The sequence below is a fragment of the Diabrotica virgifera genome, chromosome 4 (genome assembly GCF_917563875.1).
Source record: "Diabrotica virgifera virgifera chromosome 4, PGI_DIABVI_V3a".
Classification (NCBI taxonomy): domain Eukaryota; kingdom Metazoa; phylum Arthropoda; class Insecta; order Coleoptera; family Chrysomelidae; genus Diabrotica; species Diabrotica virgifera.
The window spans coordinates 107,316,367-107,341,073 of NC_065446.1; the positions used below are offsets into that span (position 1 = coordinate 107,316,367).

Consider the following 24,707-nt stretch of genomic DNA (forward strand, 5'->3'; position numbering starts at 1 on the left):
TTTTGACAATACGTTAAAAAATATGGCATTAACAAACCATTGTTGTTTTGCTTATTTTTATTTATACAGGGAGTTGAACTTGTTACGATTTTCATATAAAATTGGTTATAACTTTGTAAATACCCTATATAACATAACAAACCTTTATATTTTTGTGATGGAGCAGTTAACAGGATTTCGAATTTAAAATAAAATATAGGGTGTTCCATTAAAAAAAAAAACATAAATTTGGTCTGCCACTGTGTTATCGAACATCCTGTAACATTCTAACTAATTTTGTAATGTGAAGCTCAAAGGTGGCTAAAATTTTTGTTATTAACTTTTATTGCTATCTATTACTATAGCGGAGCTATTGAGCTTTACCCTACTAATCAATCACCCTGTATGTATGGGTTTGGATATAGAATTGTCTATTTTTAATTGTGCCGTTTGATGTCAGTACAAGTTTATAATGATATTTATTTGCGCGTAATTATTTTATGTAAGTTATCTGTTCTATTATTTGCCCCTTATTATTCTTTGAAATTAGAATTTTATTATTTACTTGTAAAATATACAGTCACTCTATAGGAGAAAATTATAAGTAAATTTTTTAATGCCTAAAATGTTTTTGCTTCTAACGAATTTTCGCGTTAATATAATATAACATAATTGCAGAGTATTCTAAAAAACTACGGTAACATATTTAGATGCTCATTTTTACAAATAATAATATAAAAACATTAAAAGCTTACAAGTATTTGGCATATTCTTCTCAAAAACGGCGAGAACGTTTAAAAAGACAAAAGACACAAAAAACACGTAGACAAATCTAAGTAGTAAATAGATACAGGAACAGGACAGTAAAGCTCACGCGACACCTAAAACATTTACCTAAAAATGCAGCTAAACATGACGAGAGAAAAGGTTTAACATAAAGGTATCTTCACAGGGGTTACAGAGTTACACAAAGGCCTCTTCACGTAGGACAGAACACGACACAGGACAGAGCCACTAATTTGACCAGAACTTACTCCCCGTGACCGGTGGTCGCTTTTTACGAAGATTTGCTCTTGGTATCGGCTGGTTGTAACTCAACTCCTCTATCCATTCTGCGTCAGTCGAGAGGGGCTCTCGATCTAATTTTTAGAAAATATTTACATAATACATAATATACAGTTTAACAGAAAAATGATATATAATGAAAGCTTTTCGTGAATTAGAATGTTGTAGTGCAAAAATCCATTTTTTATTACATATCTTAATCTTACTTTAAAGGTTTTTTTGTGTGAATTTGATGGCCTTGGCTGAGCCAATTAGCCAGATAATTTATTTTAAAAACAAACATTTTTTTTTCAATCAGAGGAATTTTTTCTGTATTTCTAACTCTAAATATAGGTACATAACAAACTAATATACCACTATCTAAAAAAATACACTATTTTGGATGTAAATATATTTTTTTTGTATATATTTATTTTTTTTGTATTTTTTTATTCTTTTTTTAATTGTTTTTTTTTACTACGCTAAGACATAAACCCGATTCAACATCTCGGAGGTTTACATCTTCTTAGTTTTTTTTCTTTTTTTTTTCCTTTTTTTTTCTCTTTTTTTGGTTTTTTTTCTCTTTTTTGTTATTTTTTCTCTTTTTTTTTTCTTTTTTTTTCTTGTTCTTTTTTTTCAATTATAATATACAATAATTACTTAAATCTACAGCGTTAAAAAATTAACAACAAAACAAACATGTTTGTTTTTTTTAACAAACATGCCTGTTTTGTTTTAACAAAATTACTTAAATACAATAAAACAATATCATGTTGAAACTATATTCATCTTTTAGGCACTGTCATAGATCTCAACATATTAATTTTTCTTTATTTTATTATATTTTTTTAAGCAAAGGTCACTGCATGGAAAACAATAAAACATTAAATTTATTTTATTTATTTAGCGTATGGCTCTATCACAGTTTTTGTATAAAAATAAAGATCACATTTCACAGTTACCTCGTGGATGTTGTTCTTGGTAGAAGTAGAAATCAAGGCTGCATTTTCTATGTCTGTACGTACATAAGTTGCTACACCGTAGGTTCTGTCGTAGGTAGCACCCAGTAGATCATAGCCGGGGATTTTTCCTCTTGAACTCAATTGAAATTCGTTTTCTGTATGCGTTTCTTGTAATGCGACCAGATCAATATCGTTATCTTTTAATAGTTTGTGTAAAATTTGACATTTGGCTCTACTTATACCTTCTATAATTGGCAAACTCTTACACTGGGTCCAATTTCTTTTGTAAATTCTTCTTTGGAAACTCCATTCAATAACTGTGTCATCTTTAATAATTATTCCAAAATAACTGTGATATCTGCCAGGAGATCTTTAGGAAAGATTGTCTGGCGCCTCTTGTGCTAGCTCTTTAGTTTACCCAGGGTGCACGTGCAGTATTACCTGCGGACGCGAGCTAGCATTACACCCCCTTTGAATGTATAAAAATATGTATAAATAAGATATAAATAGAAAAAATATAATTATTTTAAACGATTTTGAAAAGTTTTAAAACATTAAAAATAGATAGTAACTAAAAAGTAAGGCAATTACAGAAACAATGCATCTAACATTTTTAAATATTTGTAGAATTAAACAGGTCATGGAAAGATGTAGAACATCAGTCAGTAGAATATTACAGCATTAAAGAAGAATTGGCTGAATAAACACAGAACAATCTCTTTCTATAAAAAATCTACGTCACGGGACCTCTGGAATTCTTCTTATGTCTTCTTTCGAAGGTTGAAGACATTAGGAATATGTTTAAATAAGCTACAGTCATTTGAAATGTGGTGTTACAGAAGAATGCATAGAGTAGCATCGACACAGAAAAAACGAACACGGAAGTATTAGGCAAAGAATACGAAATAATAAACACAATAAAAATAAGAAAGTTACAATATATGGGACAGTTATTGAGCGGATAGCGATATGAAATGCTAAGATTGATAAAGAATACAGGGAAAGATAAGAGGAGGGAGTATAGGAAGAAGGAGAGTGTCATGGTTGAAGAATTTAAGAGACTGGTTTAAATGCAGTTCTATAGAACTCTTCAAACCAGCGGTAGATATTGTAAAGATAGTGATGATGATATCCAACCTCCGATTGGGAGACGACATTTAAAGAATAAGAAGTACTATGTTTACGGCTGCTTTAAAAAGCTGAGTAGACAAGACATTAAGATTGCGCAATCGTGCCATTGATCGTCTTTCAACGCTACGTTTTCTTAGAATCTTTTCCAGCATGATATTCTGTAGAAGCTAATATTTTGATCCTCTCATCACTTGTTCAAGATATTGTAGTTTTCGTATCTTGATTTCATTATTCAGTTCTGTTTCTTTTTAAAGTTATCACAAGGAAAAATTCCTGTAACTGGCTATATACCATAAATCACAAAAAATAAAAACCTTATCTTGTAAAAGGTATATTTAAACTCCCTAAAAAGGGCTATATCACAACAAAACGTTTTCGGAATAAATATTCCATCATCAGTGTTGTCACCTAAAATAAGTATATCTAATAAGTAAAGCAAACGTGAGATTAAATTTTGACAAAGGTAAAAAAGTGAATAGATAGTTATACTTACAGGTTTACATGCTTTGAGCCACCAACATTTAATGGCCACATAATGGCCTTTTTCATTGTCTAAGAGATTATTAGCTCAATATAATATAATACATATCTAACACCTACAATATGTAATGATAATTGCCTACCCTAAAGTAAGTATTAATTCACTTTTGTTTGATCCTGTAATTTTTAGAGGATTCTTAAATACATATTAAAATTCACTTTTGTTTGATCCTGTAATTTTTACATTTATCCATCATACTTGTTTAGGATAGATTAATTTTAATCCCAACAAATGTTTTTTCAGTATTGTTATTATTTTAAATATTAACATAAAATTTAAATTTTTGGCTGAAGTAACTACACATATTATTACAGTCTGTCAAGGTAATACACTGACAACCTAGTGCTGACACCATTCAGAAAGCCATCAGATTCAGTTGTCACCTAAACTCTAAGCTCTGGCATGTAAGGTCCTACCTACAAATTTCCAACCAATATGGTTGATGTCATGTGATGCCAGGAGTTAATCTGGAAATATTTTTTAACATCCTTTGAAATCGGATAATATAATGTAACCTCAACTGTTTAATAGCAACTCAAGGGTACTTACCCGTATATTTTGGTGGTTCAAAGCATGTACACCTGTAAGTATAACTATCTATTCACTTTTCTGCCTTTGTCAAACCTCAAGTTTGCTTTACTTATAGAGTTATACTTATTTTAGGTGATAACACTGATGATGGAATATTGATTCCGAAAACAATTTGTTGTGATATTGCCCTTTTTAGGGATTTTAAATATACCTTTTACAAGATAAGGTTTTTATATTTTCTTTTTAAAGTCTTCGTGAGACTTCTTCATGCGTATTTTAATGGTATCCTTAAATTGCCAATGTAAAATTCATTGTATGTAAACTAGAGAACCAAGCAAAAAAGTCTACCTATATATATTTCTTCGAAGATCTAGAAGAAGTATACAGGAAAACATATTATTCCCTCAACAAAAGTATACAGTGTGGGCCAAAGAAAACAGTCCACCTCGATATTTGGCAGTATTTATTAGAATTTAAGGAAATGAAGAAACAGATCGATTTTTGATCTAAGGGGGGCACATTTTTACGGTACATACATTTTATGTCATTTGTCAACCCCCTCCATTCCACTTCTCCCACCCTTTACTTTTAAATTGGAAATGGGGGTCGTGTGTTAGCCCATTTGAAAGGTTATTCAATTCTCTATTCAGTAATATTAACATTGACTTAATTATTTATACAGGGTGTCCAAGAAAAATTATTTTGAATTAAATTAATTGGCACAAAAAGAAGAATGTATGTAATTTATTTATCTCAAAATACATTCTACTACTGACAGAAAACAGAAAAAATGTTTATTTGATAAATAAACATTGTTTGTTTCTTAAATTCAATATTCAACCTACCAAGAGGCAGATGGGTGGCAGGTTGAATATTGAAATTAAGCGAAAAGCAATGTTTATTTATCAAAAAACATTTTTTCTGTTTTGTGACAGCAGTAGAATGTATTTTGAATTAAATAATTCACATACATTCTTCTTTTTGTGTCAATTAATTTAATTAAAAAAAATTATTCTTGGACACCCAGTACAAATAATTATGTTAAGGTTTATATTACTGAATAGAGAATTGAATAACATTTCAAATGAGCTAGCACACGATCCATATTCCCTATTTAAAAATAAGAGGTGGGTGGAAGTGGAAGGGAGGGGGTTGACAAATGACAGATGCATGTACCGTAAAAATGTGTCCCCCTTAGATCAAAAATCGACCTGTTTCGTCATTTCCTTAATATCTAATAAATACTGCCAAATATCGAGGTGGACTCTTTTCTTTGGCCCACACTGTATATAAAAAAGACTACCTATTAAATTATCAAGAGATTCCTGAGCAATTTTCCCCATAATCTTGATAGCAGTTCTCGAATTTGCTACAGGATCTGCAGAGGGAGTACGTGATCTATAAACCTTCTTTGTAGCATGTCCCAAGTATGTTCAATGGGATTGAAGTCTGGAGAATGTGGGTGTAATACCAAATGAGGAATCCCATGCAAATCTCTACTTTCTTTGACAATTGCAGATCTATTTGATCGGGCATTATCGTCAAGAAAAAACTGGTCAATGCTTTCATAAAAATTGATAATAATAAGCTGATTAATCTTCAGTCTGTAGATCTCACCATTGATAGTGTCCTGAAGGTCTTGATTTTTCCACCTAAACAGATCCCAACCCAAACCATAACACTACCACCTCAAAATGGGTGGTGATCCAATCTGACACGGTTCTTGGTACCAAGGCATGCAAATCTCTACTTTCTTCGACAATCGCAGATCTATTTGGTCGGGCATTATCGTCAAGAAAAAACTGGTCAATGCTTTCATAAAAATTAATAATAATAAGCTGATTAATCTTCAGTCTGTAGATCTCACCATTGATAGTGTCCTGAAGGTCTTGATTTTTCCACCTAAACAGATCCCAACCCAAACCATAACACTACCACCTCAAAATGGATGGTGATCCAATCTGACACGGTTCTTGGTACCCTTGGTCTTGTCCATACACGTATTCGTGTATGGAGAAGACTATAATAAACATTATAATAATCTCCGCTAAAAACGTTGCATGATAATTAAATAATAAATGGATTTTTGCAACTCGTGTTGATTATTGTGTGCGACAGAGTGTGCTTATAATTTATTCTTGATCTAATTTCCTGAAAAATATGACTGCAATAATATTGGAAAATAAGACAGCCGAGGCTTATTTACAAATTGTACAAAGATGACCAAACTTTCTATAACTTCTTTACATACACGCACATACAGATTTGCGTTATTAATTATTGAGACACAAAATATACTTTATTTAATGAAAACAAAATAAATGTTACTTTTATTATAAAAAAAGAATTAACCATAATTTTAATTCAAAATTATGCAATTTTATTTGCATCATGTAAAAGACAAACTTTTGTTTGTAAAATGATAAAACATATTAATAGAACAAAAAAATATACCACCAACTTAGAAGTCACTAACCAACAATAATGGATGTCACACTGAATCTGTGGTATAATTTTATTACAACAGTGGTATCGACGGGTGTTCATGAGTATTGTAGCCTCGGAATAGACCAGATTATTCAAAACAAAGGACATAAGCTACGAACAAAGGATATTTTATTAGGAACATGGAACGTACTAAGTTGGTACCCACCTGGAATCGCCACGAGAGCGATAAAATAACTGGAAACCATGAAATATGATGTAGTACCTATTCAGGTACTACATGATATTTTAACAACATATATAATAGCGGTAAAATCCCGGGGAACTGGCTGCAGTCGACATTTATTACAATCCCGAAGAAACCAAATGCCCACATGCCCAGCTCTGTGATGAGTACCCGACTTATAAGCTTGATCAATCATATCACTAAATCGTTCACCAAGATCATTGCGTTCACCAAGATCATATTAATAGAAGAATATATGAGGGGTCTTGATTCAAAACTGGACATTTCCACATTATGTCATTCTGAGTAACCTAAAAAAACAATTTACAAATTTACTTTTCCCTATCTCAAATTGAAGGAAAAGTCCACTTTTGCATCTGAACCAATTCTTTAACACTGAATTACTACTAGGAACTGTCCAATTTTGCTCTTTATCAAATTGTTAATATATGGACCTTTAATCACAGATTACACAGGTGTATTCAACTAATTTTGACAAAAAAGTGGAAATGTCCGGTTTTGCATCTAGACCCCTCAAATGATAAATAATGTGAGTCAAATATTGATAGATCGCAGTTTTGATTTCAGAAAGCACTTGGAACTAGAGATGCAGTTTTCGCTCACCAGGTGCTTATACAGCGGTGTAGAGACGTTGATAATGATAAGGATGTGTATTTGTGCTTTGTGGATTTTAGAAAAGTATTCGAGAATATCAATCATGAACAATTATAGATATTCTGCAAAAGACAGGTATTGACGACAAGGATATTCGGATTGTGACAAACCTATACTGAGGTCAGACAGCAAGAGCAAAATTGGTAACGAACTTACTGAAAGTGTGGAGATCAAAAGGACTGTCCGGCAGGGTTGTATCTTATCCCCACTCCTATTTAATATTTATTCCGAAGAAATATTTAAAAGATATTTCTATATATATAACTATATATAGAAATAGAAGAAGAAGACCTATTCAGGAAATGAGATGGACAGGGTCTGGGACAATACGCAGAGCTATTAGTCTTTAAACCAGCCAATTATAGAACCAGTTTTATAAGATTAAGGGGTAAATGGTTCACTTTAACTATATTCTCAGTATATGCGCTAACTGAAGAATCATTATCATCCAATCATTTGCATCCATAGTTGAACATAGGCCTCCCCTAATTTCTTCCAGTTCTGCCTTTCTTGAGCTTCCTACAGCCAATTTCCAGCGATTCTTTGGACATGTATGTCCATCGTGTAGATGCTGTACTTCTGCTTTTTCTGCAAGAAGTACCAGAAGATGGTAAAAATGAATTCTACGACTCCCTAAATCAAACAGAAGCTCTTGACCATGATACCAAAATAATAATAGGGGATATAAATGGAAAGGTAGGCACAGAAGGGTAACTACGTAATGCCGGTAGCAGTAAGATATAGTCTATATGACGTTTTAAATTGACGATTGATCGTAAACGATGGGACACCAAATAATGAAATACATCATAAAAGTATTGTCTACTTTATTTCTGTTGGTCATCTTTATATATACATATATTTAACCTAGTGCTAGTACAATAATAAGCATAAAGATACATATAACTTACCATCTGTAAAATATCCTGTTTTTATAACTCCTTGTCGGTTTAGTCGAATCAATTCGCTGGGGGTTAAATTCGCGAAGGGTTGATTCAACGCAACGAATTGCATCGAAAATCCGAATACAAAAATAGCTAAAACTGCCAAAAATCTAGCTAAATCTTTCATTAGATTACCAATAATGATAGCCCATGGCCCAAACAAATGATGAAATGACAAAAAATCTAAAATTTGAACACATGCTAGTACGAAACTTAACGCAAATAATTGGTTTCTACAGTACAACATAGTAGGCCAATGGGCTTTGTCGTCTAATACAAACGCTAACAGATGTACCCCCACTCCGAATATGCTGAACAGTAGTACTGATATCTTGATCCAACCCAGACCTGATTTATCACTGGGGTTGGTTAGTTCGAATAGTAAGAGTCCACTTAACCAAACCAGCAATATCCATTCGTAGGAATACGGTAGTAAACTTTTTCTTAGCACTGGGTATGGCGGTGTTATTCCCACTATGAGTAAAAATGCCATGAGGTACACGTGGGATGTTAGGTACGACATAAACTTAATGATTGGAACTTTATAGTATTTATGACCTAGTGGAAGAGTGAAGGCTATCCATACTGGAGGACATATTATGAAAAACACGAACAGCAAGAGAGTGCGCCACGCTGCCCAGTTGAGGGCTCCCCTCCATAATTCCTGAAAACAAATTATATGTAAATTTGACAATTTTTTACAGAATATACGTCAATATAAAAATATGCAAAACTTTTCATAGAAACCTTATATAACCACATCTCTGCTATCAATTATTATCGAAGATAAAGTTCGATAACATTATTAAATAATCGATAAAAATCTAGTCAAATTACGGAAATAGGAGAGGATTCTGAAATATATTTAAAGTTCTTAGTTCTTTGAAATAGTCAGAAATTCTTCAAAAAGCCTAAAATTAATCAAATAATTTGTATTTTACGTCCAGAACGTATTGCACGTTCCATGACTCGTTTTGTAACTTTTGAATTTATTTGCTAATTTTTACGCCAGTTTTATAAGTCTCTGCTCCAAAGGCTGTGGTCTCCAATAAATGGCTTGGTTACATACAGCGTCAAGCCAGACCAGCGATACTCAACCTTTTTCTTTCCTGGGCCACATAGTAGCTATTGCCACAGCTTGCGGGCCGCAATCAAGATGAAGAAGTATACAGGGTGTTTCATTGGGAAACGGAAATACTTGAATGGTGAATAGAAGTAAATGAGGCGGTTCTAGACATAATAAATTTATTGCTCCACCGAGTTTATAACCGAGTTACAGGGTGTTTGATCGATTTTGCTCATTTCTTTCTGAACCCATAACTTTACAACCACCTTGTATATTTTTTTGATATTTGGTACACATTTAGAACCCAAACCACCCAACTACCAATCACAAGAAAAATCCCGATCCGGATTAAACAAAATTATAAATCCATTGTGACCTTGAAACAACATCCTGTATATTGAAATTTTCAAAACTCGTTTGCACATTTGAAAGGAGCTTTAATGGAGCTTCCATTTTTTGCGCAGACAATTCAATGACTTTAATTTTGAAATTATGTCGAAATTTTTAAGAACTCGAACTTTCAAAACAAAAATTTCGATATAATTTCAAAATTAATGTCATTAAATTTTCTGCGTAAAAAATTGAAGCGAGCAATTAAACTTAGTTTTTGTGCTCTTTTTAAATGTGCAGACGAATTTTGACAATTTGAATATACAGGGTGTTGTTTCAAGGTCACAATTATTTTAATTTTTTTTTTGTTAATCCGGACCTGCATTTTTCTTGTGATTAATAAATGGGTCGTTGCAATGTAGTAAATAAGTAATGATTATTTTTAAAATGAGTATTTGTTCATTAATTTTAATAATTTGTTATTAAAAGTTAATAACACCTTGCTTTTTAATCAGAGTCCTTAAAAATTTCAATATAATTTAAAATTAAAGTCATTAAATTGTCTGCCTCACTCCCAAACACGCCTCAAACACATATCAAATAATTTGAAAAAAACACGTGAAATTTGACAAATAGTTTCATCACAGGGCCCTTTAGTTAGCCTTCGGGCCGCATAAAAAACGCTAGAGGGCCGCATGCGGCCCGCAGGTTGAGTATCACTGAGCCAGACGATGCATACAGCCTTTGTCAGTCACCGGCAACTTTACGTAGTCAATACAAAACATAGGTCATGATTATCAATAAACACCATAGATCGCGTCCAGAGTCAGCTGTGGTCACCAATAAATGCTGTAGCAACGTTCAGGTTGGGTAGAGCGTTTGTCGATCGCCGGAAACAATATTCCTATCGTTTTCGTTATCAGTTAAGTGCGATATTTCAACTTGTTGATAAGCAACTCATTTTACTCATTTCGCTAGGTAAAAACCTGTTTTACCAGTCGTACGTTGCAATGCTCAAAAATATCTAAAGACGCTGATTCCAATATTTGAAGTTGCTCATAGCAGATAGTATCCATTTTTTTGGTGTATAAAACATACATACGCAATGTACTGCGTGATTGTGAAGGCAGCGTACGGCGTTTATGGCAGCGACCACCGCCTGTGAAGGCGTGTACAGCAGTTTGATGCTTGGAGTACAATAACATAGTTATAGATGAATCTGTATAAATATGACAATGATCTGGGAAAGAAGCAAGTATGTTGAAAAACGATTGAATAATTGTTGCATGGGTGGTATCAAGCTTATTGTATTCAGAAAGAGTTAGATCACATGTTGTAGGACGAAAGGTCCAAGGAGGAGAAGTGACTGTGTTTGGCTGATCAAAAAATTTTGGGAAATAAATATTAAGGAGAGATATCTTTCTAAAGGGGGTTAGAAACCGTTAAAATTTCATTGAAGGATCGGATCGAAGATTTTAGTTTATTTCTTGAGTTGAATTTATTGTACCATCACTTTCTTGATTATCTGCATCGTCTAGCATTTTGTGGATTTTGTTTATTAATTTAGTGCATTTGATATTCAATGTTTTTTTCTGTAAGATACGGCTTAATTGTTATCATGCTAATAAAGTTGGGTATATCCGTTGTGTATGTTTGTAGTAAACTCAAGGGATCAGTCGAGCTAGTACAATTTTCAAAAAAGTCAACGGTTTGTTCATATGTTAAGTTAAAATTATTTGGCATTTCGTGAAATATTGTTTTTGTTGGAATCATCATTTCCTAAATTGATGTGGTAGCTTCAGTTTGCATTTTTTGTTTCTTTTTGATTTGTGTTGGTATTTTTAATTCTTTATTTAATTCTTCAGTGGAATATGGAGTAGTATTAATTTCCGAAATTGTTCTCTTTTTGGTCGTTGACTGATCATTAGATATACAATTAGTTTCCATAAATAATACCGGAGGTATTAAATTAATATCTTTTTGTTGGTTAAGTGAAGGTTCGGTACTAGAATTACTGACTGGATGGTCTGGTTCCATTTCTAAGGGTGATGGATTAGACTGGGGGGATTCTTGCGGTTGTTGTTGTATTGGTTGTTGTGGTTGGTGTTCGATATGAGAGGAATCATTTCGTTGATTATGATTTGGACAATTTGCTGCAATGTGATCTATTTTCTTACAGATAAAACACGAATGTTATCTAAACTTAAAAATATGCGATACGAAGTTTGTTCATATGTAATTAAGAAAGAAGAAGGAAGGTCTATATCTACAAGTGGTTGAATATAAGTTTGTCTTCTAAAACTGAGGACGTGTTGAAATTCTGGAAGTTAACTACCGATTCTAAGAAAGGTTAAAGGTGACATTAATTTAAGACCTAATCTGGTTAACTCATTCTCTATTAGAATACGTGGAATAGAAGGGCAAACATTTGATAGTGTCTTTCGTTCGGAGTTACCAATTTTCGTGCTTTTAGATTTTCGCCTTTTATTGTTATTTCTGCTGCACCGGACATACATTTTTCCACCAAGGGTTCGCTGGAGAGATAAATACATATTCTGTTATTTGATAGTCTTGATGAAAATAAAATATTCCGTGGATGAACAACTTCACCAAGTGCTCTTAAGTACTCTTCTATTTTAGTATCAGGCAGCGCATTAAATAAAATTGATTGGTGCTTTGAAGGGAACTGAATTGAAATGTCGTTAAGCACAGCGAAATATGATGTTTTGTTTTGAGTTTGTTGATCGTAAGTCATGATTGTTGACAAATTTGTTAGGTTGGATCTGGTATCATTTTTTAAACTCATTAGTAATTATGAACCAGTTGTAGAACCAAAACTGGTTCTGATAACTGGCCTTTCGACCGTCATTTAACTTTACAAACGGTATGCTTTGTAATGTTTTGAATAAATAAAATAATAATAACTCACTGTTTTATTCTACAGTGAGCACGTAAAGGTTGGAATAAATTCATTTTCTCGAGAATGGACGATTTTGGAGAAAAATCCCGAAACAGGTCAATTTTTATTTTTAAATTACGACTTTTTGGCATACATATCATACTAGTGACGTCATCCATCTGTGCGTGATGACGTCATCGATTATTTTTTAAATGGGAATAGGGGTCGTGTGATAGCTCATTTGAAAGGTAATTTAGTTCTCTATTCAGTAATATAAACATTTACATAATTATTTGTACAGGGTCTCCAAGAAAACATTTTTTAATTTAATTTATTGACATAAAAAGAAGAATGCATGTAATTTATTTAATCCAAAATACATTTTACTGCTCTCAGAAACCAAAAAAAAATGTTTATTTGAAAAATATTCATTGTTTTTTGCTTAAACTAAATGTTCAAACTGTCCAGAAGAAGGTGGGTGGCGGCTTTGATATTGAATTTAAGCAAAAATCAATATTTATTTGGCAAATAAACATTACTTCCTGTTTTCTGATAGCAGTAAAATGTATTGTGAGTTTAATAAATTACACACATTCTTCTTTTTATGTCAATAAATTTAATTTAAAAAAATTTTTTTTGGACACTCTGTATAAATAAATATGTTAATGTTTATATTATTGAATAGAGAATTAAATTACCTTTAAAATGAGCTATCACACGACCCCAATTCTCATTTAAAAATTTTTAAGATGACGTCATCACGCCCAGATGGGTGACGTCAATAGTATGATATATATGCCAAAAAGTCGCAATTTAAAAATAAAAATTGACCTGTTTTGGGATTTTTTTCCAAAATTGTCCATTGTCGAGAAAATGAATTTATTCCAACCTTTACGTGCTCACTGTATAAGGTAACTGCACTATACAGGGTGTTTCATTAATAATTGTCCATATATTAACTGGAGAAACCTTAGCACAAAATACGAAGATTTAACCTAAAACACTTAAATAAAATATGGTTCCTTACTGAGTTACAGGGTGTTTTATCTAAAAATTTAAAAACTATTTTTGCTCAGAATTTTAAAACTATTCGACGTATCCTTTTCATACTTGGCAGAAAGTGCGACTACTAGACACCCTACTAAATTATGATAAACAAACATTTATAGCTACTATCAGAGGCGTACGACAGGGGATGGTGAATGGTTGACCCTTCTCAAATTCTACGCCACTGAAGGAATTACTATTTAAGTTCCATTTTTAGATTCCCCAATACTTTCTACGTAAATAATATACTCTTCGTTGATAACGATAAAGTCATTAGTTTTCGAGATATTTGAAGTTAAATATGAAACGGCACAGTTATTTTGATTAATTTATTATATGATTCATATGATTAAAATTTGAAAATTATTTGTAACTAGTACTTTAAAAGTATTTAGCGTAATCCATCATACTTGGTAGAAAGTGTAGGTACTGTACACCCTACTAAATTAAGATAAATAAACGTTTCTAGCTACTACCAGAGGCGTACGACAGGGGATAGTGGCTGGTTGACCCTTCCCAAATTCTACGCCACTGACTAAATTGCTATTTTAGTATATTTTTTATGTTGCAATACTTTTTATGTAGATAATATACTCTCATTATTAACGATAAAATGATTAGTTTTCGAGATATTTGAAATCAAAATTGAAGCGACACAATACACTGATCAAAATAACCGTGTCGTTTCATTTTAAACTTCAAAGATCTCGAAAACTAATGACTTTATCGTTACGAATAAAGAGTATATTATTTTCATAGAAAGTATTGGAAAATCCAAAAATTGAAGCAAAATGGCAATTTCGCCAGTGGCGTAGAATTTGTAAAGGGTCAACCATTCACTTTCCCCCGTTGTACGCCTCTGGTAATAGCCAGAAACGTTTGTTTAACATAATTTAGTAGCTTGTACAGTACCTATACTTCCTGCCAAGTATGAAAAGGATACTTTAAATAGTTTTAAAATGCCGAGCAAAAATAGTTTTTAAATTTTTAGATAAAACAACCTGTAACTCAGTAAGGAACCACATTTTATTTAAGTGTTTTAGGTTAAATCTTCGTATTTTGTGCTAAGGTTTCTCCAGTTACTATATGGACAATTATTAATGAAACACCCTGTATACTATTACTTTTTGCTTATTTTCAAGTTTATTTGGATATAAATTATTATGAAAAAGATGATTTTTTGGTACTGAAATGTAAACATTGTTTGTGTTACCATGTTCAGGACCGTACTCCAATCCTACTCTTTGAGATAGAGTTAATGTATCGTAGAATCAGTATCTGGTAAATTGTCTGCAATTAATACAATGTCATCTACAAATCTTAGGTTATTTAATGTTTCTCCATCTATTTTGTTGCTAATATCTTACCATTGAGTATTCTTAAATATTGATTCTACATCTGACATCAACAATTTTGGTAAAATATTGTCTCCTTTCTTTTCGACTTCGCTTTAGTACCTACTTCCAGAATTGTTTCAAACTCTAGATAATCAAGGTAATCGACAAATTCAAGGACCAGTAGTAAGTAAAGTAGTACCAGGTATCTAAGAGATTCTTAATATTCAGTTCAGCGGGGTGCTATTGCTCGAGGTGTGGAATTACATAAACAAGGTTTTACTTGTTTTATGAAATGATCTCTTGTTTATGTAATTTCACACATCCAACAATAGCACTCCGTTGAGCTGAATATTAATGAGTCTCTTAGATACCTGGTGCGGATGTAAATATGTTGTATTCTATGAATTTTTCAATTAATATCTTTATGGTATGCAAATGTCATTTGTCATTTATGTCATATCCTGACCTGAAGCCTGCCTGTTCTTTGGATAGAAATAAAGTTTAGGTGTAAAGGTACGGATCACGTGGGTGCTCCGTGCGCGGTGTAGCTGCTCCAATGGATACGGCATGCGATCCCCTACACATACATAAACCGCAAACCGGTTGAATCGAAGAGGGTGAACAGCGAGCGGCGAGCACCAACGTATCCACTATGTGGAGCTGCTACACCGAGCATGAAGCACCCATGTATGGATCCGTACCTTTATTCTCTTCGTTAAGATTTTCATAAAGAGTTTGTACATACGTGTGAAGAGGCTGATGGTATTGATGGATTGATAATTTAGTAATATCACATTTTTTGAGTAAAAAGGCAAGCAGTGCATTGTTCCAACCTTTTGAAATCGCACCCTCATGTAAGCATTTACTAAACAGTTCGTTTACTGATTATCCATCATCACCAGGCGATTGGTGGTTCTTCATTTCCTTTGAAGGTGCTCTTACTTTTGATACTGAAATGAGTAAAAGTACTTCAGATCCCTGATTCATGAGATTCCCGTGTCGGGAAATTATTTTGTGGTCTTTGGCTGGTATAAAGGTGTTTATAAAACTCTCTAGTTATTTTAGGAATATCCTGTTTATCTGTTGTTGGCGTTCCATCTTTGTTTCTCAGGTTGAATATTTCTTATTTACTTTGTGTGACTTCTCTTTTCATTTTCTTTAAACTTTTGTTCTCTTCTACTGTTTGAGTAATTACACTAGAATTACATCTTCTTAGATCTTTTCTAATTTCTGCTGAAATTATTTTATTTAGTTTTCTATATTCTTCTTTGTGTCCCTTTTATTTCGTGTAGGTTTAGGTTTCGTCGTATTTCCAATTTCGCATCCCCTGCCCGTTGTTCTTAAATCCTACCGCTACCTTGGTTAATAGCAAGTGAGCTGCCTGGAACTAACGGCTCATTTCTTGGATGTTTGTTTTTGCCGAGTGGTTTTGGCATTTAAAAACCACGCTCGCCAGGCGGGTTGGTGAGTTGGTTTGGGAAATTGGTAGGGCATGATAAGTATTGGGAAGGTAACGAGGTCAGGATATGATTTCTCTTTAAGAACCTTATCTTGAAATAAAAAGTTGACAATTTCTAGTTTCCGAGTGACGTAGGTGCACTGCTAGGTACTAGTTTAAGAGAGACTCATAATCGAGATAGTTAGTCCTGTATATCGTGTTATAGCTATAGACATAATAAGGATATACAAGGCATACCGAACAAAATAGCGTAACGCGCGGACAGTCCATCGATGGTCTATCTATCTCTTTTTACAAAGCGATCCCGCGCATATATCAGACAAAGATGCCTAGATCACTCAAAGTGAATATTGGCCAATGACGTCCTTGATATTGGCGTTACACCTCGATTCACAGAGCGGTCCATACCTTACCTTATCTATTGTTATTATGTCTATGGCTTTAGCTAACAAATTTACCTATTGTTTACCTGAAGGTATCGTTGAACGACGGTATGCGCTATGACTTCCTTCTGTTCATTTTCTATGAGTACGTCTAAAAATTCTACGTTCCTTCTATCAGTCGCTGTCAAAATTTTCCCCGCAGAGTCCGCTCCAGCTGCCAGTGCCAGAAGCTCTGTAGCCATTGCTTCGCAGTATTTCCCCGCAGCTATGAGATCCTTTGCCCTCTCCTTTTCCTTATTGGATAGGACGATGAGGATATTGGACAGTTTGGCTGCTGTATCCACGGGTGCTGGTGACACTAAAATAAATTCTTCTATGGGTTTGTTGTTGTGGTTTTTCGAGCAAACCATCAGGTTGTAAACAAACCTGAAAATAGATTATATTATTTAAAAACAATTTTAATTTTTGAGATATATACATATTTAGGACGTACCAAGGATATACCAAAAAATAGAAAAACAACTAATTAATATACAGTTTGGATTCCGCAATAACCTTGGAATCAGAGAAGCACTATTTAGTATAGTCGGTTCGCTAAACGAAGGCACAACTGGCTAGTGATTTTAGTAAGAAATTTTTTGTTTTATGCCTTTTTGTCAAAATTGGCAGAATTACTAACTATTTAGTAATTATTAACTATTTAGTAATTTTTTTTGCCAATTTTACCAAATTGGCAAAATTACTTACTAAAATCACTAGCCAGTTGTGTCTGAGTTTAGCAAACCGACTATATTAAGGTTATGGTACAGAGATGCAGAGATTTTGGACATCCGGTTTGTATGTGTTTTATTGATTTTGAGAAGGCCTTTGATCGAGTAAAACATACTGAGATGATTGTCATTCTTCAACAGGTGGGTATTGATGATAAAGACCTACGCATTATTAAAAATCTTTACCCGTATCAGCGTGCAAACATCAGGATTGGCCGGGACACTTCTGAAGAACTTCAAATACGAAGAGGAGTAAGGCAGGGCTGCATTTTGTCTACACTAATATTTAACATCTATTCTGAGATCGTTTTCAGTAAAGCAGTGGCTAATATTTAATGTATCAAAATGAATGAGGTCAATGTTAATAAAGGAAATACTATTTAAACATTATGGAAGGCAATGATCGAGCTCGGCGTACCCAAGAAACTAGCTGCGATAACACAAATGTGTGTAAGTAACTCCTTTGCACAAGTTAGAATAGGGGAAAAATATCAAACGCTTTCTGCGTAAATTTTGGAATGAGACAGGGAGATCCGATGTCCCCATTGTTGTTTAACCTGGCCTTAGAATATGTCATGCGGAAAATATATCACAAAATCAAACGAGACAACTGCTCGGGGAGCAAAAATCATACTCGCTTTTGCCGATGACGTAGACGCAGTAGCACAATCAACATTAGAAATTAAGGATATTTTCTCGAGCTTTGAAGAAGCTGCATTAAACAGCGGTCTCAAAATAAATAAAGACAAGACAAAATACATGGTCGTCTCAAAACAAGAACGTCGGCGAATAAGGCAAAACATTACTATAAACGATCACAACTTCGAAGTGGTTAAAGAATTTAAATATCTAGGAGCAACAATCACAAATGACAAAAAATTAGAGCGAGAAGTTGAAACGAGAATAATGGCAGGAAACAGATCTTTCTTTGCAATGCAACATCTAATGAAGTCAAAACTTCTTTCACGAGGTGCAAAAATCCAGATATATAAGACCATAATACGACCAGCAGTCACGTATGGAAGCCAAACATGGACGCTAATAAAAAGAGAAGGTAATAAATTGCTGGTGTGGGAACGTAAAATTCTTCGAATGATATAATATGGCCCTTGCAGAGACAGCGTGACAAACGGATGGAGGCGCAGATACAATAACGAGCTAGAGTCTTTATTCGGAAAAGAAAATCTAGTCAGATATATAAAGGCCAATAGACTCAGATGGGCAGGGCATGTGATACGCAGTAACGATAATCGCCTTATAAACAATGTGCTCTGGGAAAGGCCAGATGGAAGAAGGTCTGTAGGGCGGCCTAGAAAAAGGTGGAAAGATGCTGTCAAAGAAGATCTAGAGAAAATGGGAGTGCGACAATGGGAATTAGTGGCACAGGACCGACAAACATGGAAGGCAATAGTAAACGCGGCAAAGACTCGCGAAGAGTTGTAGCGCCATTGATGATGATGACTATTTAAACATAAAAGAAAACACAAAAATATACGAAAATATTACCTTCTGTCTTCCATCAATGCATATGTATCATGCTCCTTAGTCATCAGATACTCTAAAACTGCATGGTGACCTTCGGAAGCAGCAAACCAAATTGGAACTGCTCCTAGACTTGTTTCTGCTTTAGGTGAAGCACCTGATTCCACCAACAATTTCACGACGTCAACATGGCCAGCTCTGGCTGCGTAGTGCAATGGCGTCCATCCATTTTTATCCTGAGAGTTAATTTCAGCACCTTGGCCTAAAAAATGTCACAGTTAAATTTGGTACTCCAATTTGAAATATTTAGGAACTTTATTTAAAAGGAACTTCACCTAGTAATCTTCATTATAAACTGGTCGTAGGGTGAAATGAGTAGCTGATCGTGGGATGTGAATTTTCCAGGCTATAGATCTGGTGAGTATCAGGAGATAATCAAATAAAGCCGCATTTAACTTACCTAATAAAACTTCAACCATTTGTAGATGTCCATGTTGCGCTGCTATATGTAGACCTGTTTTCCCATGCTTGTCGTGACTTTGTAGAAGTTCTGCAGAACGACTGAGCAGCAGTCCAACCACTGTACCGTGTCCTCCGTAGCAAGCTAGATGCATGGGATTGTAACCCTAGGGAAATATTAATACACACAAAATAAAACAAGTAATGCAAGTACGTATTTAACAAGATCTGGATTTATTACTATTCGCTCCGTGCATGACTGAAGCGACACCTAGCGTAGTCGCCTGAAATTTTTGGCGAACACAATTTGACGTTAAACATATGATACACATATGACATATTTGACGTAAATGCAATATTTATTTACCATTTTTGATAAACCATATTATACAAGCAATAAGTTCGAGCGTCAAATAAACAGCAAATTAAAAAGCGGAGATTTGGAAGTTCTCTGAAGATAATATCAATTTTAAGGGTTTCTCTTCACTTTTTCGTTATAGTTTAGTTGTCGGTGTTAACATTAATTAAGTGTACATCGAAAGAAATTAGGCAATGTGAATTATTAGTACCAGATTTTAACATTACCTGGGTTTATGGAACTATTAATTTTGTGGTGTGTGCGTAACACAAAATGGAAATAGATGACGATAGGAATATACCACCAGATCGAGGAAGAAAAGAAAGTCAGTATGAAAATATTAATATAAATAATAAAAATCAAAACGGCAATAATAAAGTAAGCGAAATGTCTATTGAAAATAGTATATTATTCAACGAGCATGTAATGATGGCTATTACTCACGATGATGAAGTTTGCGACACGAGCCGTCATTACTTGCGAGTAGAATACTATACTTTTCTACGACCTATTTTATTTTAATTTAATGTAAAATTGGTTTAATTGATGATTCTTCATGTTTATGTGGTGAACTGGGAGACTTAACTCATATTATACTTGGGTGTTCATTAAATAGTGCAAGCAGAGATAAATTCTATAATGAAATAATTAATAACAACATTTTCTTACCCATAAATTTGAATTGTATAATTTTCAATACGAATAATAGACAAGGCGAAAGCGGCGGGTTCGTTGGAAAAAATATTCCCATGAGATTCTTTTGCATAATCACATTTTTAATACTCCCCAGAAAAAGGTTCAAGAAGTCGTCCACGCGAAAAGTGGTCCAAATTTTTTTAACATTTTTTTTAATCAAATTGCAAAAATGATTATTTTTGATCCGGACAAACTTTTTGGGTTTTTTTAGACCATTCTGGATAAAAAAGGTCCCTTGTAATTTTTCTCTAAAGTTGATGGTTTTCGAGTTTAAGCAATTTAAAATTTGAAAAACGCGAAAATGGCCATTTTTAAGACTTAATAAATCGGTTAAAAATTACTATTATGAAAGTCAGAAAGTGACTAAATCAAAGTTTAAAGTCCCCCTACATGATCCTAAAGAAATTTGTGTCATTAATTTATTACTAAGCTGTTATTTTTAATTATTAACAATAAACCGTAAGATCGTATTGACGAGGCTGTAAATGTGAGTGAGAGTAAGATGCCTCATTGGACTGCCGGAATTGCATCTCTCTCGCACTCACCATAGACGGCCGCCTAATACGTGCAGGCGCTCATTATTATTACTTAAAAATAACAGCTTAGTAATAAAATAATGACAAAAATTTCTTCAGGATCTTGTAGGGGGGCTTTAAGCTTTGATTAAGTGACTTTTTGACTTTCATAATAATAACTTTTAACCAATTTATTAAGCCTTGAAAATCGCCATTTTTCGTTTTTTTCCATTTTAAATTGTTTATAACTCGAAAACGATCAACTTTAGAAAAAAATTACAAGAGACTTTTTTTATTCAGAATGGTCCAAAAATCTAACAAAAATTTCTACGGGCCAAAAATATTGATTTTTGCAATTTGATTAAAAAAAATTGTTAAAAAAATTTGGACCACTTTTCACGTGGGCGACTTCTTGAACCTTATTCTGGGATGTCTCACAAATGTGATTATGCAAAAAAAATCTCATTGGAATATTTTTTCTAACGAACCCGCCGTTTTCGCCTTGTCTATAATAATATATTGTATTCCTTATATAATCACACCAAGAGGAGCAAAATGAAATTGTAAATTACTAACCGCTAACCACATCTTTGTTAGCAATTCTGCAACTAGTTATATTTTGTACGTGTGCACCGAAAAAATAAAAAAATATATAAAAAAAATAAACAAAAAAACAAAAAAATAATAAAAAAAATAAAACAAAAAAAAATCAAAACAAAAAAAACAATAGTAAAAAAGAATAATAAGAAGTTAAAAAAAAACAAACAAGTTTAAGTAATTTTATTTGCAGTTTATATACGAATAATATTAAAAGTGGCATGCGCCACTTGAATCTAACTTCAGCCCATGAGTAATGACTCGTGAGTAACTTCAGCCCGTGAGTAATGAACTACTACTCACGGGTAAAGTAATGGGTGCTATTATCTATTAAAAAATAGCGAATAATGATCATGTACCGGTCGTAATACCGGTTATTAAACGGTCGTAGAAAAAAATTATTATTCAATCATTATTCGCCAAAGTTGTCATATTTCGCAGCTACGGGCGCTGGCTGGCATAGTTTAGGGTCTCCCCACCATGGTCACACACGGCGCGAATACAGAAATATTTTTATGGAAGGAAAGTTCACAAGTGTGGCTTATGTAGAAGTAGAAGATAAGACAAAGAATATTGCTAATTTATTTCTTTATTGGAAAACCATTCGTTTTGACTTGTGAATTTCTCTTGTATTGATATTAATGGACCTACTCATTTTATCTTTTTAATTTATATTAACTACATTACTTACATTTTCATGGGTAGCAGCATCTACTTGCACTCCAGCAGAGTTCAGCAGCAATCTAACTACATTTTCGTTTCCAGAAAAGGCAGCCAAATGAAGAGGTGTCATACCAGACTCATTACCCAGTGCTGGTACCAACGAAGCACCATTTGGCGAGTCTGACTTAACAGTACCCGGTACATGTGTTAATAGTTCTCTAACAGTGTCAGCTTGACCGAAGTAGGCAGCCACATGAAGAGGCGTTACACCAAGTTTTTTGCTGGTAATTCGTAATGTATTTGAAGATCTTAATACTTCGAGTACTTGAAGATGACCATATTGAGCTGCTAAATGCACAGCTGTAAAGCCTCCTTTATTCTCGTCTGTTATATTAGCCCCTGCTCTAACCAACGCTTTGACTACCTCCGCGTGTCCTCCCTCTGCAGCCATTTGTAACGGAGTAGAATCTGTAAGTTTATTTCTCGCAGATATCACTCCTTGTCTGTCAAATTTCATAAGTTCTTCTATGACGGTGACACTACCTTGCGCAGCTGCTATGTGCGCACAGGTATTTCCGTCTTTTGTGGTGGCCATAACAAGACTGGGATGTTGTTGTAGAAATAATTTGGCAACTTCAGAATAGTTATTTTGGCAAGCTGCATGAATAGGCTTCTGGCCTTGTTCATCTGTAGCGTCAATATCTGCTCCTAGCTCTAACAATAATTTACAAACTTCAATTTGTCCTGCTGCTGCAGCTAAATGAAGGGGAGTTTGTTTCTTTAAGGTTAAAATGTCTATAACGGCGTTGTGGTCTTTGATTAAAAACTTAACGAGGTGAATGTAGCCATTCATCGCTGCTAAATGGAGCGCTGTTCGGCCGTTTCTTGATTTAGAGTTGATGAAGGCTTTATGAGTAAGCAACGAATCACAAACTTGGAGGTAACCTTGCTCAGCAGCCAAGTGCAGCGCAGATCGTCCCTCCAAATCAAATACGTCCACCCTTGCATGGTTGGCCAGTAGATTGTTTACTAAGTCTATGTGACCTAAAATAAAACTATCACGTACAGTTTTCATTAAAAATAGTTGTTATATTCGTATTATCACAGTTATTTTTGAATTATAGGTGTCTGTTAATTAGTTAGTTTGTTGTTAATTTAAATGCCATTTACATATCAACTAACGTTCTTGGATTTTTGGCCGTTATAAAAATATTTAATCTCCTGCGAAGAGTTGAGTACGAAAGTAATAAAGTTGGTCTGAAAATCAATAAACCTAAGACAAAAATAATGGTGGTCGACAGATTCCACACTATCAACTGACTAACATGTTACAGGAATACCAGATAGTAAACAGCTTTGTCTATCTCGGGTCTAGTACGACTAACGATGGTATGGTTTGTTCAACAGTAAATGGTTGAATTCAATTAGTGCGGTCGTAAATATTATTAAATTTATCTGACCTGGCCCATTGTTAAGACCCACCCGGAGCGATAAGCCACCCAGGTAGACAGAGTTGGTCTTTTGCAATTAACACTGACTAGACGGTACTCCCATAATAAAGCCTGAAATAAATTTTACCTGAAACCGGGCCTTTTATACTATTATCGGTTAATCCAGGATGTTTATAGTGGTAACTAATTAAACTCAACCATTTACTGTTAAATATACCATAACTGTAAAGCAGAAGTTCGGAGTCGTATTGGTATTGCATAAAATGCGATGAGTCGTCTAACTAAAGTTTGGAAAGACATATCTATCTCTCAAAATATCAAGATGAGACTGGTGAATGCCCTTGTATTCTCAATATTTCTATACGGGGCAGCGACTTATACTCTTCACGCGAGCGCCAAAAAATTGATGCCTTTGAGATGTGGTGCTAAAGAAGAATGTTGCGCATACATTGGCCAGCTCATGGGACAAACGTTTCTATTCTAAACCAACTCGAGATTAAAATAAGGCTGTCCACAATATGTCTGCAACAAATTCTGTAATTCTTCGGTCACGTGGTTCGCAGAGCTGACGATAGCTTGGAGTGACTAATTGTTTCTGGAAAAGTTCCGGGGAGAAGATCAAAAGGACGATCACCAAATAGATGGTCCGACCAAATTAAGAATTCAGCTGGAAACTCATTCTGCGAAGCTCTTAGAGCAGCTGGAAATAGAGACTAA

At 34.0% G+C, this 24,707-nt stretch overlaps 1 protein-coding gene across 2 annotated transcripts in view; it reads right to left on the reverse strand.

Annotated features, from left to right (window-relative positions):
* LOC114325672 (serine/threonine-protein phosphatase 6 regulatory ankyrin repeat subunit A) overlaps positions 1-24,707 on the reverse strand; it is a 314,485-nt gene that overhangs the window by 78,060 nt on the left and 211,718 nt on the right. For both annotated transcript variants that reach the window (XM_028273796.2, XM_028273793.2), the window contains exons 14-18: positions 22,568-23,583; positions 19,712-19,877; positions 19,276-19,513; positions 17,086-17,425; positions 8,446-9,142 (exon numbers count right to left, since the gene is read on the reverse strand). In XM_028273796.2, coding sequence (XP_028129597.1) covers positions 8,446-9,142; positions 17,086-17,425; positions 19,276-19,513; positions 19,712-19,877; positions 22,568-23,583 — 2,457 coding nt within the window. The remainder of the gene's footprint in view (positions 1-8,445; positions 9,143-17,085; positions 17,426-19,275; positions 19,514-19,711; positions 19,878-22,567; positions 23,584-24,707) is intronic.